At 44.3% G+C, this 18,227-nt stretch overlaps 1 protein-coding gene across 6 annotated transcripts in view; it reads right to left on the bottom strand.

Moving 5' to 3' along the window:
* khdrbs3 (KH domain containing, RNA binding, signal transduction associated 3) overlaps positions 1-18,227 on the bottom strand; it is a 183,150-nt gene that overhangs the window by 109,930 nt on the left and 54,993 nt on the right. For 4 of the 6 annotated variants that reach the window (XR_013887736.1, XR_013887735.1, XM_080194580.1 and 1 more), the window contains exon 2: positions 5,989-6,012. The exons of the other annotated variants lie outside the window; for them this stretch is intronic. Coding sequence is in view for 2 of the 4 variants with exons in the window: in XM_080194580.1 (XP_080050706.1) it covers positions 5,989-6,012 (24 nt within the window). In the remaining 2 variants the exon portion in view is untranslated. The remainder of the gene's footprint in view (positions 1-5,988; positions 6,013-18,227) is intronic. 6 annotated transcript variants of the gene reach the window in all.

Genomic DNA, 18,227 nt, shown 5'->3' with positions numbered 1-18,227 from the left:
GTGCCCGGGGTGCATAAATCCCACTTTCATCTTGTCAAGGCCATTCCCAGTGTATTATCACTGCGGGGCTGCCCTTTGTCAAGTTAGCAAGCTGCTGACTGACTTTATGGTTGGTGTGGGGACTACCACACAAGATCCACTTTACGGTCACTTTCTAGGATCAATACTACTGGCAGCATCATGGCAAGCATTGCTGCCTCACAGTGCCAGGGACCTGGGTTCAATTCTGGCCTTTGGTAACAGTCTGTGTGGAGTTTGCACGTTCTCCCAGTGTCTCGTTTCCTCTGGTTTCCTCCCACAGTCCAAAGATAATAAGAACATAAGAACATAAGAAATAGGAGCAGGAGTAGGCCATCTGGCCCTTCGAGCCTGCCCCGCCATTCAATAAGATCATGGCTGATCTGTTGTGGCTCAGTTCCACTTTCCCGCCCTCTCCCCATAACCCTTAATCCCTTCTCTTATCAAAAACCCATCAACCCGCTTCTTAAAAATATTTAGCGAGGCAGCCTCCACCACTTCAACGGGCAGAGAATTCCAGAGATTCACCACCCTTTGAGTGAAGAAGTTCCTCCTCAACTCCGTTCTGAACCGCCCCCCCTTTATCTTGAGGCTGTGCCCCCTAGTCCTACTGTCTTTTTTGAGCGGGAAGAGTCTTTCCACCTCTATCCTATCCATCCCATTCATCATCTTATACGTCTCAATGAGATCTCCCCTCATTCTTCTAAACTCTAACGAGTACAAGCCTAGTTTATTCAGCCTCTCCTCATAGCTCAACCCCCTCAACTCCGGTATCAGCCTAGTAAACCTCCTCTGCACTCCCTCCAAGGCCAAAATATCCTTGCGCAGGTGCGGCGCCCAAAACTGCACACAGTACTCCAGCTGCGGCCTCACCAATGCCCTATACAGCTGCAGCAAGACCTCCCTACTTTTATATTCAATCCCCCTCGCTATGAAGGCCAGCATCCCATTCGCCTTCCTGACCACCTGCTGCACCTGCAGGCTGGGTTTTTGCGACTCATGCACAAGGACCCCGAGGTCCCTCTGCACCGTCGCCTGCTGCAGTTTTTCGCCACGTAAGTAATAGTCCTTCCTACCATTCTTCCTACCAAAGTGGACCACCTCACACTTGCCAACATTAAATTCCATTTGCCATTTCCTGTGCAATTTAAGTGAATTGGCCATACTAAATTGTCCCTTAAGATCCCAGGATACGTAGGTTAGGGGATCTGAGTGGTAAACATGCAAAGTTATGGGGATAGGGCAACAGGGAGGGCCTAGGCAAGATGCTCGTTTGGAGAGTAGGTGGTGAAGACTCGATGGGACAAATGGCCACTTTCTGCACTGTAAGGATTCTATGGCTATCATGTCCGGTGCTCAAGTTAGTGTCAGGTGGTTCATATGGTTTTATTCCTTATTGACTTTTCACACGGTTCAGGAAACATGATTATTATGAAGACTTTCAAAAGAATACGCTAGCCCTGAAAAGACCAGATAAAGTAATTGGTTCATCTTTCAAAAGTAGGGTGTACACCATTAGTTATACAGTTTCCTGAATCCTTCAGCCCTCCCACCCTTCTCAACAAAACAAAATTATACTGAAGCCTGCTGGAAGTGCAGGCTAATAACACTAAGGAGAATGGGGCATCTGGAACATTAGTGAATGGCAGAACTAACAGACTGATTGGATTGAGGTGAAAAGCAAAGTGTCTAAAAAATGATTATATGCAGGAATGAGATTGAACAGTTTAAATTGCTTCCTTTCTGGGCCAGAGAAGTTGACTTGTAACCGATTACCAACCAACACATTGTTAAAAAGAATATATTTGTGTGCTTAATTATCAGCTGTAACTTTGAGGTAAGATTAATGTGATTACTATGCAGACCTAGTAAGTTCTTTAAAATGACTATGCCATTATGGGTAAGATGCTATTTGTGTAAGGCAAAGAGCAGAGCGGCAAAAATCAGCCAGCAATTTCTGCAGATTCTGCATCTCATGCAGTATATCTTCATCCCCTGAATTTTCTGGCTGATGTGAGCATTAATAAATGCATTGTTAACATGCTATTATTACTTAATGCACGATCTGGTCTGTCAATTGTGATTAAACTAAAAAAAGCTGAAGAGATAATAAAATGAAAGTCATCAGATTTCAAACAACTGACTTGCAAGATTACTAATTTTACTACCAATACTGCTCAATTGAGGCATGCTAATCTTATTCAAATTCTTAGGAAATTCTGATGTGACACTTAAACAATAAAGTTTTCAAAATGACAAGGTAATGAGAACATATCTACTCAAATGTATTAACATCACTTTATTGTATGTGGGTAAAAGCTGCTATTTCTGTTGAGCTATAATAATTAATTGCTACCCACAGTTCAAAATCATTATAAAGTCACAGATTCATTGAATCTTGGCAAGCAGCTTATTAATTCCTTACACTATCATGCCACAAATGTTAGCCACTGAATTTCTGTCAGCTTTACATGACTTACAATTAGATTGTCAATGTTATGATCAGCTGATCAGTGTTCATCGTATGAGAGACTTTGATTTTTTTTAAAAAATCATTCATGGTAGGTGGGCATCACTGGTATGACCAGCCTTTGTTACCCATCCCTCATTACTCTTGAGCAGAGTTTCATTTCAGAGGGCATTTAAGAATCAACCAAGCCATATCTGGAGTCCTATAATAATCAGATCAGGTAAAGATGGCTGATTTCCTTCCCTATAGTGCATGAGCCTAATTACAGGGACCTGGATTTGATTCCCAGCTTGGGTCACTATCTGTGTGGAATTTGCATGTTCTCCTTGTGTCTACATGGGTTTCCTCTGGGTGCTCTGGTTTCCTTCCACAGTCCAAAGATGTGCAGGTTAGGTTGATTGGACATGCTAAAATTGCCTCTTACTGTCCTGAGATGCGTAGGTTAGAGAGATTAGAGGGTAAACGTGTGGGGATAGGGCTTGGGTGGGACTGTGGTCAGTACGGACTCGATGGGCCAGATGGCCTCTTTCTGCACTGCAGAGTTTCTATGATTTCTATGTTTAGCGAACCAAGTGGGTTTTGTGACAAATAACATGGTCCTCAGACTATTAATTCCAGATTTTTATTGAATTCAAATTTCAACATCTACCGTGGTGGGATTCAAACCGAGGTTCCCAAACCATTGGGTCTCTGGATTACCGGTCCAGGTGATAAGTCTAATAAACCACTGTCTCCTCCTTAAGGAAAGTCCAAGAATTATCAATATTTAAGGAGGAATTAGATATGCACTTGAGGAGATATCAAAAGATTATGGAGAAAGCAGCGCAAATAGGATTAGAACAGTGGTTATAGCACTGGAAGCCAAGATTTCTATGATACTATCTTTCAAAAATGAATTAATTCAACTCCCAGGCATTGTTGCAAGAGTTCCTCAGGGTCATGCCTTATATTCAACAATCTTCAGTTGCTTAGATGACATTCACTCCAAAATAAAAGGTCAGAAGTAGGTGGTGTTCATTGGCTGCACAACGTACAGTCTCATTCACACCTCGCCAGAAAATGAAACATTCCATGCCCACATACAGCAAGACCTGGACAACATTCTGACTTGGGCTGTTTAATTGGTGAATAACATTTGTGCCATACAGCCAGGCAAAGTTCACCTCCAGCAAGAGAATCTAGATCTCCCGTTGAAGTTCAATGGCATTACTATCACGGAATTCCTCACCAATTTCCTGGGGGAGTTATATAAATATTGTGGCTACAACAGCTGGGGAATTTTGCGCTAAGTAGCTTGGCTCCACAAAGCCTGTGCACTATTGTCCGCTCTACCCAGCTGGGGACTCTGAAGTCTCAGTATATGCAAAATTACAACCTATGAGGCTGCACCAAAACCATCTACAATGAAGAAATGAATAGATTCAGGTACAGTGATACCTGACTCATGTCATTTGTCAAATTTCTACCCCAAGGCTCAAATCAGGGGTGTGATGGATTTATTGGGACTGGTGCAACTCCAACACAATTTCAACAACAATCAGTGCCAAGCAGCCATTTGATCGGCACCCTATCTACCAGCTTAAATTCTATCCATCATCTGTGGCGCACAGCAGTGGCAGTGTACAGCGGATTCAAGATACACAGTATCAATTCACCAAGTTTCTTCGGTAGCTCCAAACAGACAATCATTTCCATCTAGAAGGACAAGGGTAGCAGATGCACATGAACAACACCACCACCTACAAGTGAGCCCTCAAGTAACACACCATTCTGACTTGGAAGCACGTCTCCCTTCCTTAACTGTCACTGGGTCAGATCTTTGAACGCACACCCTAACAACACTGTGAGTGTACTTGCACCACATGGATTGCAGCAGTTCAAGGAGGCTTGAGGTGGGCAATGAATGCTGGTCTTGACAATGAAACTCATTTCTATGTATAGGAAATTCTGCCTCTTGATCTAGAATTTAGCTCCTTGAACCTACTCTTAACTATGTTCTTTATTGAAGGGAGAAACATTTACAAATGAACCTTAATACTGATAAGAAAATTAGAAGAAAATTACAGATCAAGCTGTGGTTATTAGGTTGAAACTAAAGTGAAAAGATGCTATACAAAGATCAAAACATTATGCAACACAACAAGTCTGGCTAGAAAGTTTAGCAGCACTTATTTTAAGTTACATTTCTGACTGCAATTACAATGAACTATTGAATATTATACTTCACACTTAATCACCTCTTTACATAAGAACATAAGAAATAGGAGCAGGAGTAGGCCATCCAGCCCCTCGAGCCTGCCCCGCCATTCAATAAGATCATGGCTGATCTGTCGTGGCTCAGTTCCACATTCCCGCCTTGTCCCCATAACCCTTAATCCCCTCGCTTATCAAAAACCCATCAACCCGCGTCTTAAAAATATTTAGCGAGGCAGCCTCCACCACTTCAACGGGCAGAGAATTCCAGAGATTCACCACCCTTTGAGTGAAGAAGTTCCTCCTCAACTCCATTCTAAACCGCCCCCCTTTTATCTTGAGGCTGTGCCCCCTAGTCCTACTGTCCTTTCTGAGCAGGAAGAGTCTCTCCACCTCTATCCTATCCATCCCATTCATCATCTTATATGTCTCAATGAGATCTCCCCTCATTCTTCTGAACTCTAAAGAGTACAAGCCTAGTTTATTCAGCCTCTCCTCATAGCTCAACCCCCTCAACTCCAGTATCAGCCTAGTAAACCTCCTCTGCACTCCCTCCAAGGCCAAAATATTCTTGCGCAAGTGCGGCGACCAAAACTGCGCACACAGTACTCCAGCTGCAGCCTCACCAATGCCCTATACAGCTGCAGCAAGGCCTCCCTACTTTTATATTCAATCCCCCTCGCTATGAAGGCCAGCATCCCATTCGCCTTCCTGACCACCTGCTGCACCTGCAGGCTGGGTTTTTGCGACTCATGCACAAGGACCCCGAGGTCCCTCTGCACCGTCGCCTGCTGCAGTTTTTCACCACGTAAGTAATAGTCCTTCCTGCCATTATTCCTACCAAAGTGGACCACCTCGCACTTGCCAACATTAAATTCCATTTGCCAGTTCCTGGCCCATTCGCCCAGCCTATCTAGATCCTTCTGCAGACTCTCCACACCCTCCGTGCAATTTGCCGTTCCACCAATCTTGGTGTCATCAGCAAATTTCGACACCATACGCTCGGTTCCCTCCTCCAGATCATCTATATAAATGGTAAATAGCTGAGGCCCCAGCACCGACCCCTGGGGCACTCCACTAGTCACCAACCGCCAATCCGAATAGCACCCATTAACCCCCACTAAGTTTGGTGCAATCTTAATTAAAGTGGTTAATCAATATTTCACTAATTCGGTGTAAATACTATGGTGTGTAAATACTATGGCTATTAATGCTGATCTATAGCATGCCAATAAAGTCACATTACCAGCAGACTTCCATTTATGAGCTTTTTCTGTCGGCCTAAACCAAAGAACACAGTTTCTTACTTTTTTCTGACTGCTCCCACTGTTCTTTGTTGTTGAGATATGTGGGGAAACAAAGAAAAGGAACATGTTACTGAGAAGCAACACAATATCACCAACCCATGGCAGCCACTGTTGCATCAAAAGCAATTGCTCAAACCATTTATATTTTTCTCCACTCTAAAGTCCTTCAATTTACTTAGGTTTGAAGATGAACTCTTCAGTGGCCTTAGCACATAGAGAGATATGTTCAAGGCTTGCATCTTCTTTGATTACCCAGGAGTTTGGAGAGCCTACAGTTCCCAGTTGATTTCTCCACAGCAATACCTTGGTCAGTCAGGCAATTAGCATTCTGTTCCCCTGTGTCATAAACTGTGCTGAATTTGACTTTCATGTTTTTGTCCTGGTAAGTGCAAGACAAGAAGCATCTCAATTATTTTATTTCTTTCTTCAGCAATATTAAAGGAACTACATAAATGCAAGGTTATCTATTGTTTGGAATTTCCAATTTTCTTCAATTTCTGTTGTACTTCAAGAAAACCAGAAGGTAATACACAAAATTTAGATTTACATACTTCCTCAATGATATTCTCTCACTAGGTACCTTTTATTCCAATGGAGTTAACATTTTGCCTATAATGGTTCCTCTTCTCACCCTGTACATCATTTCAAAATTACGCCAGTGAGTGTGCGGCTCAATGGTAGTATTCTAGCCTGAGTCAATAGATTGTAGTTTCAATAAGAACAAAAAAGAACTGGAAAAACTCAGCAGCTTTGGCAGCACTATGGAAAGAGAAGCAGAGCTAAAGCTTCGACTCCAATATGACACTTACTTGGAACACTCTTCAGTTATGAGTTTAATCATGGTGACTCTTCAATGTGGTGTCTGAACAAAGCATTGGGAATTTAAAAGTTCCACATACTACAAAATGGGCCTTATCAACAATCTTGAACACAGGGTCCTAGATATTTGCTCAATTTGCACGCTTGACTCAAAGACGGAGTACAAAGCCACCCTGTGGGAAGACTAACCAAACAGATCACTGTTCATATTGCATCACATAAATTTGCAAATGGGCTGGACAGCCACCAGTTTCAGACCTGAGAAAGTGCTGGTCTAGTGTAATCCAGATGGTACCAGAGCAAGGGACTTATGAGCTATGCTCAGCATACCCTCTAATTTTGTCTTTTATTCTCATTCTATCCTTCCAAAACTCTATTCTAACTCTTTTAGACTTTCTAACAATGCTGCCTTACAGTCTCCTACCGATTTGGTGATCCTGAGAACCCTGGAGACACCTGACCTGAAGCTGAGCCAGACCAGCTAACCATATGGGACTGGAAGCCAGCGCTGCAGTTCCAAAGCCGGGCTTTCCCTACGTGGGCTCCCACTGACCAGGAAAACATCTTAGAAGTAGGGTTTTGACTCTACCGCCTCCCATTGATCAGAACCCAACCTCTGGAGTGAGGGGCTTCCTACCCAGGCCTGCACCAATCAGACCTGTATCTTTGGGGCCGAGGCTTGCACTCCACCCCTCTGACCCAGACAGCTGCGACTTTCTGCAGGCCCCAAGCACTCCTCCCACACCCCACTTTTACAATCACACCACACTTCTCAAAATTAACTCCCATTACCTAAAAATCATTAACACTGCTCTTTTAAATGTGCTTGCTGGTCAAGAGATCTTCTGACCTTCAAAGGAAGATCCTGACCTGGCAGTGACCCAGAGGACCCTTTCACGTGGACCCAGTCATTGGCTCGCCTGCAGCCAAGATCCCAGAGATATCATCCACTTACCTGCTTTTGACCCATCCACTCCGGAGCGAGGTCTGGACATCCTCTAATCTCCAAATCCAAACTGCAGCCTGACAAGGGCCCGGAACACCCAACTGCATAGAGCCATCTACCAATGCAGAAACCGCAAACAAGGCAACAAATCCTCCATTCGCACACTGATCAAAGTGAAGGACCTCATTGGGCACACCTATCCCATTAATCTTGCACGTTACTCTCACCGTTTCCCAGGCACAGAAAGAAGCATTCACTCTAGGGAGCATGGAAATATGTGGACCTGCAGGGGAGGGCAAAACAACCCCATGGCAAGGCTCCCTTCCCAGTTTACACCTGGCAAATGTCCAATCTCAGGAAAACAAGCTGGACCAACTTAAAGCCAGACTCACTTTTCAAATGGAACTGGAAACTGCTGTGTATTATGCTTCATGAAGATATGCTTCACCAGACTGTGCCCTACAACCAGTGGCTTCTCAATCCACTGAATGGATCGTATAGCAGCCTCAGGCAGGCCTAGGGGAAGTGAAGTCTGTCTTCTAATCAACATCTCTTGGTGTCTAGATGTAGTAACACTGGTGAATTTCGGCTCCCCAGAATAGCATGTCCAGCGATAAAACGCTGTCCCTGTCGCATTCCACAGGAGTTTATCTCTGATATCCTGACAGCAGTTGACATCCCATCCCATGCAACGTGAAGACTGTGCTGCACGAAACATATACCATCGCAAATAGTCTTGAGACAAAACAAGCTGAGGCTTTGTTCATCGCGGTTGGGACTTCAATCAGGCTAAGTTCAAGGGCAACCTACCAAGATACCACCTCCTGTTCCACCAAACACCCAAACATTCTAGACCACAACTACACAAATATCAAACATGCATACTGCTCTATCACCTGCCCACACTTTGGCAAATCAGACCACAAGGCTGTGCTCTTGCTCCCAGCTTACAAGCAAATACAAAGTGGGAGAATCTGTTAAAGAAAGTCGTGCAGTGTTGGTCTGAGGAATCAGATGATCTTCTATAAGATTGCTTCTAGTCAGTGGACTGATCAATATTTAAAAATTCAGCAACCAACCTGAATGAGTACACCACTATAGTCAAGTGGAACTGATAGCCAAGTTCCGCACACATGAGGATGGTCTCAACAGGGATCTTGGGTTCATGTCGCACTATCTGTAACCCCCGTGGCTTGCCTGGGTTTGCAAAACCTCACTTACTGTACTGTCTGGAGACAATACACATCTCCTTAACCTGTGATCAGTGTTCCTTCCACTCACACTGTCGGCCACTTTAAGACTTGAATAGCAGGTTAGGTGTAAAGATTTGCATTCTAATCAGTAATCTGTAAACTGTCTGTGCTTTATATGCTCTGTCTGAGGCCAGAACTCTCCATTCACCTGACGAAGAGTTTAACCTCAAAAACTTGAGAGATTACTATCAAATAAATCGGTTGGACTTAAACCTGGTGTTGTCAGGCTTCTTACTATGCAAGAATTCCAGATATGATTTCCAGAGATCCATCAAAGATGCCAAAAGACAGGACTGGACTGAGCTAGAGCTCCAGGCTAGCCACATGGATTCCAGCCAACTATGGCAAGGTCTGCAAGACACAACAAGGTACAAGATAAAGGCATGTAGAATTGCCTGCACCAACGTAATCCTCCACAATAAGCTCAATGTATTCTACGTCCATTTTGAGCAAGAGATCAGCGAGAGAATGCCCTTCACTCCAGAAGCCTCAGCCGAACCCATATCTAAAGTCACCACTACAGACGTCAGATCAGCCTTCTCGAAAGTCAACCCATGGAAAGCAACTGGCCAGGATGCAGTGCCCGGACAAGCACTCATATCCTGCATGCACCAGTTGGCAGGGGTATTCAGAGACACCTTTAATCTCTCTTTATACCAGTCTGGGGCTCCTACGTGTTTCTAGATGACAACCATCATCCCTGTACTAATGAAAAGCCAGGCAGCATGCCTTAATGACTATTGTCTTGTGGCTTTAACATCCATCATTATGAAGTGTTTCAAAAAGTTAATCATGTCTTGAATTAATTCTGGCCTCCTAAACTGCCTGGGTCTACTACGGTTTGCCTACTGCCACAACAGGTCCACAGCAAACCCCATCTCCCTGGCTCTACACTCAACCCTGGAACATCTGGAGAACAAAGACACATATGTCAGACTCCTATTTATTGATTACAGCTCAGCTTTCAACATCATTATTCCTGCAAAATTCATCTCCAAACTCCGTGGCCTGGAGCTTGGCTCCACCCTTGAGACTGGATCATGAACTTCCTAACTCACAGACCACAATCAGTAAGGATAAGCAACAGCAGCAGCAGCAACAACTTCACGATCATCCTCAACACTGATGCCCCGCAAGACTGCGCCTCAGCCCCTTACTATACTCGCTAAACACCTATGACTGGGTTGCTAAATTCCCCTTCAATTCAATTTTTAAGTTTGCTGATGACATCACCATAGTGGGTCGGATCTCAAACAAACATGAGAGGTACAGGAAAGAGATATAGAGAATCTGGTGCGACGACAACAATTTCTCTCTCAATGTCAACAAAACGAAGATAATAATTGAATTCAGGAAGCACAGTGGAGAACACGACCCTGTCTACATCAATGAGGACAAAGTGGGAAATGGTCAAGAGCTTCACATTTCCAGATAGCCAGATCACCAAACTATTCTGGTCCCTCTACGCAATACTGTCGTTAAATAAGCTTGCCAATGCTTCTAATTTCTCAAGAGGCCACGTAAATTTGGCATGTCCACTACAACTCTCGCCAACTTTTCCAGATGCACCATAGAAAGCATTCTTTCTGGTTGTATCACAGCTTGGTATGGCTCCTGCTCTGTCCAAGCCTGCAAGAAACTAGAAAGGATCATGAACGAAGTCCAGTCCACCATTCAAACCAGCCTCCCATCCACTGACACTGCCTACACTTCCTGCTGCCTCGGAAAAGCAGGCAGCATAATCAAGGACCCCACGCACCCTAGACATTCTCTTTCTTCCACCTTCTTTGAATCACCAGGGAACTAGGGAGCATGTCTGCTCCCATGGCAATGGCATAGAACGCCCAAAAGTGCAGAAGGTGGCCATCCGGCCATTGAGTCTGAAAGTGCATTTTATCCAGGCTGACCCACATCCCTCTCTCTATCCCTGAAACCCCACACGTTTACCATGACCAGTCCACCCAACTTGTACATTTTTGGGAGGAAACTAAAGCACACAGACGAAACACCCATGCAGACATAGGAGAATGTGCAAACTTCACACAGATAGTCACTCAAGGTGGGAATCAAACTGTGTCCCTGGTGCTGTGAGGCAGCAAGCCATTCATTGTCGACTCATCAACTAACCAGATCCCTTTTCTCCTTAGAACAAATTGTGATCATTTGCAATTCAACATTCTTGCATCTTCACTGATAAGTGCGAGATGAAAAGCTTCAGCACCTTGTGTTTCTTTTTTAGCAATAGAGACTTTCATGAATTCAGGACATACAAAGCACATCACAGACAACAAAGTACTTTCTCCGAAATACAGTTACTGCTGTAATATAGGAAATATGGCAATCAATTTGTGATTTAAATTTAGATTTAAAGTACAACACAGCATTGTTAATCTCCATCTATTTTGTTCAAAACTCTGGAATGGGAGACTTAAATCTCTGACTTAGACAAAAATACTACCACGAAAACATGGTCATCTCTACAGTGTAAGAAGTCTCAACACCAGGTTAAAATCCAACAGGTTCATTTGACAGTACTAGCTTTCAGATCGCTGCTCCTTCATCAGGTAAGTGGGAGTTCTGTTCACAAACAGGGCATAGAAAGACACAAACTCAATTTACAAAATAATGATTGGAATGCAAGTCTTTACAGGTAATCAAGTCTTAAAAGGTACAGACAATGCGAGTGGAGAGAGGGTTAAGCACAGGTTAAAGACTTGCCTGGGCTTGCAAAATCTCACTGACTGTCCTGGCTGGAGACAATGCACATCTCTTTAACCTGTGCTTAATTCTCCCTCCACTCACACTGTCTGTACCTTTGAGACTTGATTACCTGTAAAGACTCACATTCCAACCACTATTTTGTATATTGAGTATGTGTCTTTATATGCCCTGTTTGTGAACAGAACTCCCACTTACCTGATGAAGGGACAGCACTCTGAAAGCTAGTGCTGTCAAATAAACCTGTTGGACTTTAACCTGATGTTGAGAGACTTCTTGCTGTGCTTACTCCAGTCCAATGCTGGCATCTCCACGTCATTTCTACAAGGTCAGAAACTCAGATCTGCCACTAGTCTATATGAAAAACTAAACAATTGGCAGAGAAATAAAAACTAAGAGATTTTAACTAATTGAGATCATATTGAATTGATCATATTGAATTTGATGTTGCATAGATGCAACATCAAACATGTTGGATTTAACACTAATTCAAAACTTGCCTACTGGTTGTCCAAAATGCAAGTCATACTTCAGCACTACTAGACAACTCTATGCACTATAATTGGCCCATTGCACCAAACATGCTGAAAATTGTTATTTTCAACATATATTAGCCTATGGCTACCACAAAACCACCTTTCATAAGCTTTTTCATGTTGCAGTTTGCAGGTGCAGAAAATTTTCATTTATAAGAACATAAGAACATAAGAAATAGGAGCAGGAGTAGGCCATCTAGCCCTTCGAGCCTGCCCCGCCATTTAATAAGATCATGGCTGACCTGTCGTGGCTCAGTTCCACATTCCCGCCTTGTCCCCATAACCCTTAATCCCCTCGCTTATCAAAAACCCATCAACCCGCATCTTAAAAATATTTAGCGAGGCAGCCTCCACCACCTCAACAGGCAGAGAATTCCAGAGATTCACCACCCTTTGAGTGAAGAAGTTCCTCCTCAACTCCGTTCTAAACCGCCCCCCTTTTATCTTGAGGCTGTGCCCCCTAGTCCTACTGTCCTTTCTGAGCAGGAAGAGTCTTCACCTCTATCCTATCCATCCCATTCATCATCTTATTTTTCAATGAGATCCCCCCTCATTCTTCTAAACTCTAACGAGTACAAGCCTAGTTTACTCAGCCTCTCCTCATAGCTCAACCCCCTCAACTCCGGCATCAGCCTAGTAAACCTCCTCTGCACTCCCTCCAAGGCCAAAATATCCTTGCGCAGGTGCGGCGCCCAAAACTGCACACAGTACTCCAGCTGCGGCCTCACCAATGCCCTATACAGCTGCAGCAAGACCTCCCTACTTTTATATTCAATCCCCCTCGCTATGAAGGCCAGCATCCCATTCGCCTTCCTGACCACCTGCTGCACCTGCAGGCTGGGTTTTTGCGACTCATGTACAAGGACCCCGAGGTCCCTCTGCACCGTCGCCTGCTGCAGTTTTTCGCCACGTAAGTAATAGTCCTTCCTACCAAAGTGAACTGATACCAAAATAAATGGTACATTTTCTGCCTTGACTGCACGTCACGTTTGCTTAGTATCCTGTTTGGTGCACAGGACAAGATGCCTTATGGGATAAAATCAGCAGTTTATTTTCATATTGAATTACTTCAATGCAAAGAGAGAGGTTAGTTCATGACAAATCCTCAATTATGCAAAGAAAATTACAGAAAGTATCAGCTATATGGCAATATGAATAATAACGAACAAACTAACTAATTTGCTATGAAACAGCATTTTGAGCAAATCATTAATATATATTGTGAATAGTTGGAACCCAAACGCTAATCCCTGCAGTACCTCACTAGTCACAACTTCCCACTCTGAAGACTCATGTATTTCTACTGTTTCCTATCTGTTAGCCAATTCTCAATCCATGCCAATATATTACCCTCAATGCCATGTGCTTTAAGTTTGCACACTAACCTATTATGTTCACCTTTATCAAGTGACTGACAGAGCTAAACAATCCCGCAACCAACCAATAAGATGCAAGCTCTGCAGTCCTGACATATCCAGTTGTGAATGGTAGTGGACAATTCACTGGAGGGGGAGGCTCCACAAATATCCCCACACTCAATGATGAAGGAGTCCAGCACATCAGTGCAAAAGACAAGGGTGAAGCATTTGCAGCAACCTTCAGCCCGATGTGACGAGAAAATGATCCATTTTGGTCTCCTTCAGTGGCTCCCCAGCATCTCAGATGCCAGCCTCCAGCCAAATCAATTCACTGTATGTGATATCAAGAAACATTTGGGAGTACTAGATACTGCAAAGGCAATATGCCCTGATAATATTCTAACAATAGCCCTGAAGATTTGTGCTCCAGAATTTGCCGCTCCTCGCGTCAAGCTCCTCCACTACAGATATAACACTAGCATCTACCTGACAATGTGGAAAATTGCCCAGGTATGTCTTGTACACAAAAAGCAGGACAAATCAAACCTGGCCAATTACCACCCAATCAGTCCACTTTTGATCATCAGTAAAGTAATGGAAGGCATCAACAGTGCTATCAAGCAGCACCTGCTCTGCCATAACCTGCTCAGTGATGCCCAGTTTGGGTTTCACCAGGGTCACTCTGGTCCTGACCTCATTACAGCCTTGGTTCAAAACAGCTGAATTCCAGAGGTGAGGTGAAAGTGACAGCCCTTGACATTAAGGCCACATTTGACAAAATGTGACATCGGGGAGCGCTAGCAAAACTGGAATCAATGGGAATCAAGAGGCAAATGCTCTGCTGGTTGGAGTCACACCTGGCATATAGGAAGATGGTTGCAATTGTTGAGAATCAATCACCTCACGACATCGCTGCAAGGGTCCCTCATGGTAGTGTCCTAGGCCTAACCATCTTCAGCTGCCTCATCAATGACCTTCGCTCTGTCATTAGGTCAGAAGTGGGGATGTTTACCAATGTTCAGCACCATTTGCGACTTCTCAGATACTGAAGTAGTCCGTATTCAAATACAACAAGATATGGACAACGTCCAAGCTTTGGCTGACAAGTGGCATGTAACATTCATGCCATATAAATGGCAGGCAATAACCATAAGTGACATTCTAACCACCACCCCTTGACATTCAATGGTATTACCACTGAATCCTCCGCTATCAATATCTTTGGGGTTACCATTGACCAGAAACTCAACTGTACTTGCCACACAAACTGCGACTACAATAGCAGGTCAGAGGCTAGGAATACTGTGGCAGACTACCCAAAGCCTGTCCACCATCTCTTCAAAGCACAAGTCAGGAATGTGATTGAATTCTTTCCACTACCTGTATGGGTGTAGCACCAACAACACTTAAAAAGCTTGACATCATCCAGGAAAAAGCAACCCACTTGATTGCACCTCCATAAACATTCACCAATGGTCGGTAGCAGTTGAGTACCCATCTACAAGATGCACTGCAGCAGCTTACCAAAGATCCTTAGACAGCACCTTCCAAACCCACAACCACTTCCATCTAGGACAAGGGCAACAGATACATGGGAACATCACCACCTGCAACTTCCCCCCCAAGCCACTCACACTTGCACACTTTCTGAAATTCGAATTACACCACATCTACTAGCTCCCCCTTATCTATTCTACTAGTTACAACCTCAAAAGAAATCCATTAAGTTTGTCAAACATTATTTCCCTTTCATACTTTGACTAATCATGTTAATATTTGCCGAGAGTGCCCTATTTCTATATCCTTCAGAGTAGACTCAAGCATTTTCTGCACTATTGATGTTAGGCTGACTGGCTGTTTTCTCCCTCCTCCCTTTTTTAAAATAGCAGGCTTCCATTTACCACTCTCCGATCTGCCGTGACTGTTCCAGAATCCACAGAATTTTGAAAAATGACAACCAATGCATCCAATGTTTCCATGGCCACCTTCTTTAGTATCCTGAGATGCAGATTGTCAGACCCTGGGGATTTATTCAATTTTAATCCAATTAAGTTCTCCAGCACTTTTTTTAAATAATACTAACTGCATTCAATTTCTCTTTCTCACTAGACCCTTGGTTTCCTAGCACTTCTGGAATGTTATCTGCATCTTCTTCCAAGAAGGCAGTGCTGAAGTAGTTGTTTAATTGATCTGCCATTTCCTTGTTCTCCATTAAAATTCTCCCACTTTTTGGACTCTAAGGAGCCTGCATTTGTCCTCATTAATATTTTTCCATTCTCACAGAAGTTTTTACGTTCCTTGTAAGTTTACTCTCATACTCGATTTTTCTCCCATCTTAAATCAATTTCTTGGCTCTCCTTTGTTCAATTTTTAACTGCTCCTAATCCTCAAGCTTGCTGCTCTTTTTATCAACTTTGGATCCCTAATTTCATTTGTTAGCCATGGTTGGGCCACTTTATTAGGAAGGAATGCATGCATGCATTCATTCCTCAAATATTGGCTGCTGCCTATCCACCATTATGGTCTTTGAAGTAAATTCCCTGATCTGTTGTAGCTAATTCACCCCTCGGCCCCCGAGGAGAATTCTCCCCAAAAAAATTCTAAGTGCGGAACTCAGGTGAAAATTAGAGTAATTCAGCTGTATTTTTCAATTGGGAGCTCAGAGAAGAATTTCCCACATTTTGTATTATAGAGGCCACCAGCATGAATATTATTAAATTTCAGGAGGCTGGGCCTATTCCAGCTGGAAAGGCTGAAATCACCACGCTCAGCAGGCTACTGTGCATGTGCCAATCTGTCTGTGCTGAGATCAGAGCATGCTTAGTGGCTCTGTACAACTGTCTTCCCGATTGCTTGCCAGTTCGACTGCTAGCGAGTCTCGCGGCCCCCGCAACAACCTCCTCCGCCCCTTCCAGGACTCCGCCCCAAACATCCACCCCTTCCAGCCTGTCCCGATATTCAGTTACACCCCACCCCCCTTGCAGGCTGATCCTTCCCCCGCCCCCGATTGCTGGCCTCCCTCCTTTCCCCACCGATCCCAACTGCAGAGTGGCAATGTGACCTCCGACCCCCACCAATCTGCCCCATGCCCAACAGGCAGTACCAAGGTCTGCTGGGATTTAGCACTGACCCTTGGGCAGTGCCAGGGGCCCAGGCTGGCACTACCAGGTGCCAACGTCGTTGGAGCAACCCCTGTTGCACAACCCTCTGAGGGGACCCAATTGCTCCTGTTCACTCCAGCGGGATTAGGCCAATGATTCCCCAATGGTTGGGAGCTTATGTAATCCTCACTGGAGTGAACCACTCTTGCAGGATGAGTGATACTGGTGGGCCCAGAGATTTTAGTCCCAGGCCCGCTAATCTTATTCAAATTATACCGAAATGACTATTTAAATGGTCTTTGCACCTCCACTGCCAATTTCTGGTGTATATCTGACACCACCAGAAATCCGGCACTGGGAGATGATAGTATGACGTAAGCCCTGCAATTTGCAACCATGGGATATCATTGATGAAGACGAACATCTCGCCAGGGCTATCCCCACACCCCCACTTCTTGCTTTCAGGCAACCGCACAACCTCAAACAGACCATTGTTCGCAGCAAACTACCCAGCCTTCAGGAGAACAGTGACCACAATACCACACAACCCTGCCACAGCAACCTCTGCAAGACATGCCGGATCATCGACATGGATACCATCATCACACGTGAGAATACCATCCACCAGGTACATGGTAAATACTCTTGCAACTCGGCCAACATTGTCTACCTGATACGTTGCAAGAAAGGATGTCCCGAAGCATGGTACATTGGGGAGACCATGCAGACGCTACGACAACGGATGAATGAACATCGCTCGACAATCACCAGGCAAGGCTGTTCCCTTCCTGTTGGCGAACACTTCAGTGGTCACGGGCATTCAGCCTCTGACCTTCAGGTAAGCATTCTCCAAGGCGGCCTTCATGACACACGACAGTGCAGAGTCGCTGAACAGAGACTGATAGCCAAGTTCCGCACACGAGGACGGTCTCAACAGGGATCTTGGGTTCATGTCGCACTATCTGTAACCCCCGTGACTTGCCTGGGTTTGCAAAACCTCACTTACTGTACTGTCTGGAGACAATACACATCTCTTTAACCTGTGATCAGTGCTCCTTCCACTCACATTGTCAGCCACTTCAGGTCTTGAACAGCAGGTTAGGTGTAAGGATTCGCATTCTAATCAGTAATCTCTAAACTGTCTGTGCTTTATATGCTCTGTCAGAGGCCAGAACTCTCCATTCACCTGACGAAGAGGGAAACCTCGAAAGCTTGTGAGTCTATTATCAAATAAATCGGTTGGACTAAAACCTGGTGTTGTCAGACTCTTTACTGTGTTTACGCCAGTCCAATGCCGGCATACCCACACCAAAAAATTGGCACAGCGTAATGGACAAATTGACCCCACGTCTTTATAGTTTCCTTTGTTTAGATTCAGGACCCTAGTTTTAGATCCTTACTTTCCAGCCTAATGAAGTACTCTTTCATGCTGCACTCATTCATTCCCAAAAAGACTCCACACAATAAGATTATTAATTAACTCTTCCTGATTGCACAATACAAACCGT

This window comes from Carcharhinus amblyrhynchos, chromosome 8, assembly GCF_965287045.1.
Source record: "Carcharhinus amblyrhynchos chromosome 8, sCarAmb.v2.hapA, whole genome shotgun sequence".
Taxonomy (NCBI): domain Eukaryota; kingdom Metazoa; phylum Chordata; class Chondrichthyes; order Carcharhiniformes; family Carcharhinidae; genus Carcharhinus; species Carcharhinus amblyrhynchos.
Note: the sequence above shows the minus strand (reverse complement) of the source record. Positions and strands in the feature narration are given on the sequence as shown.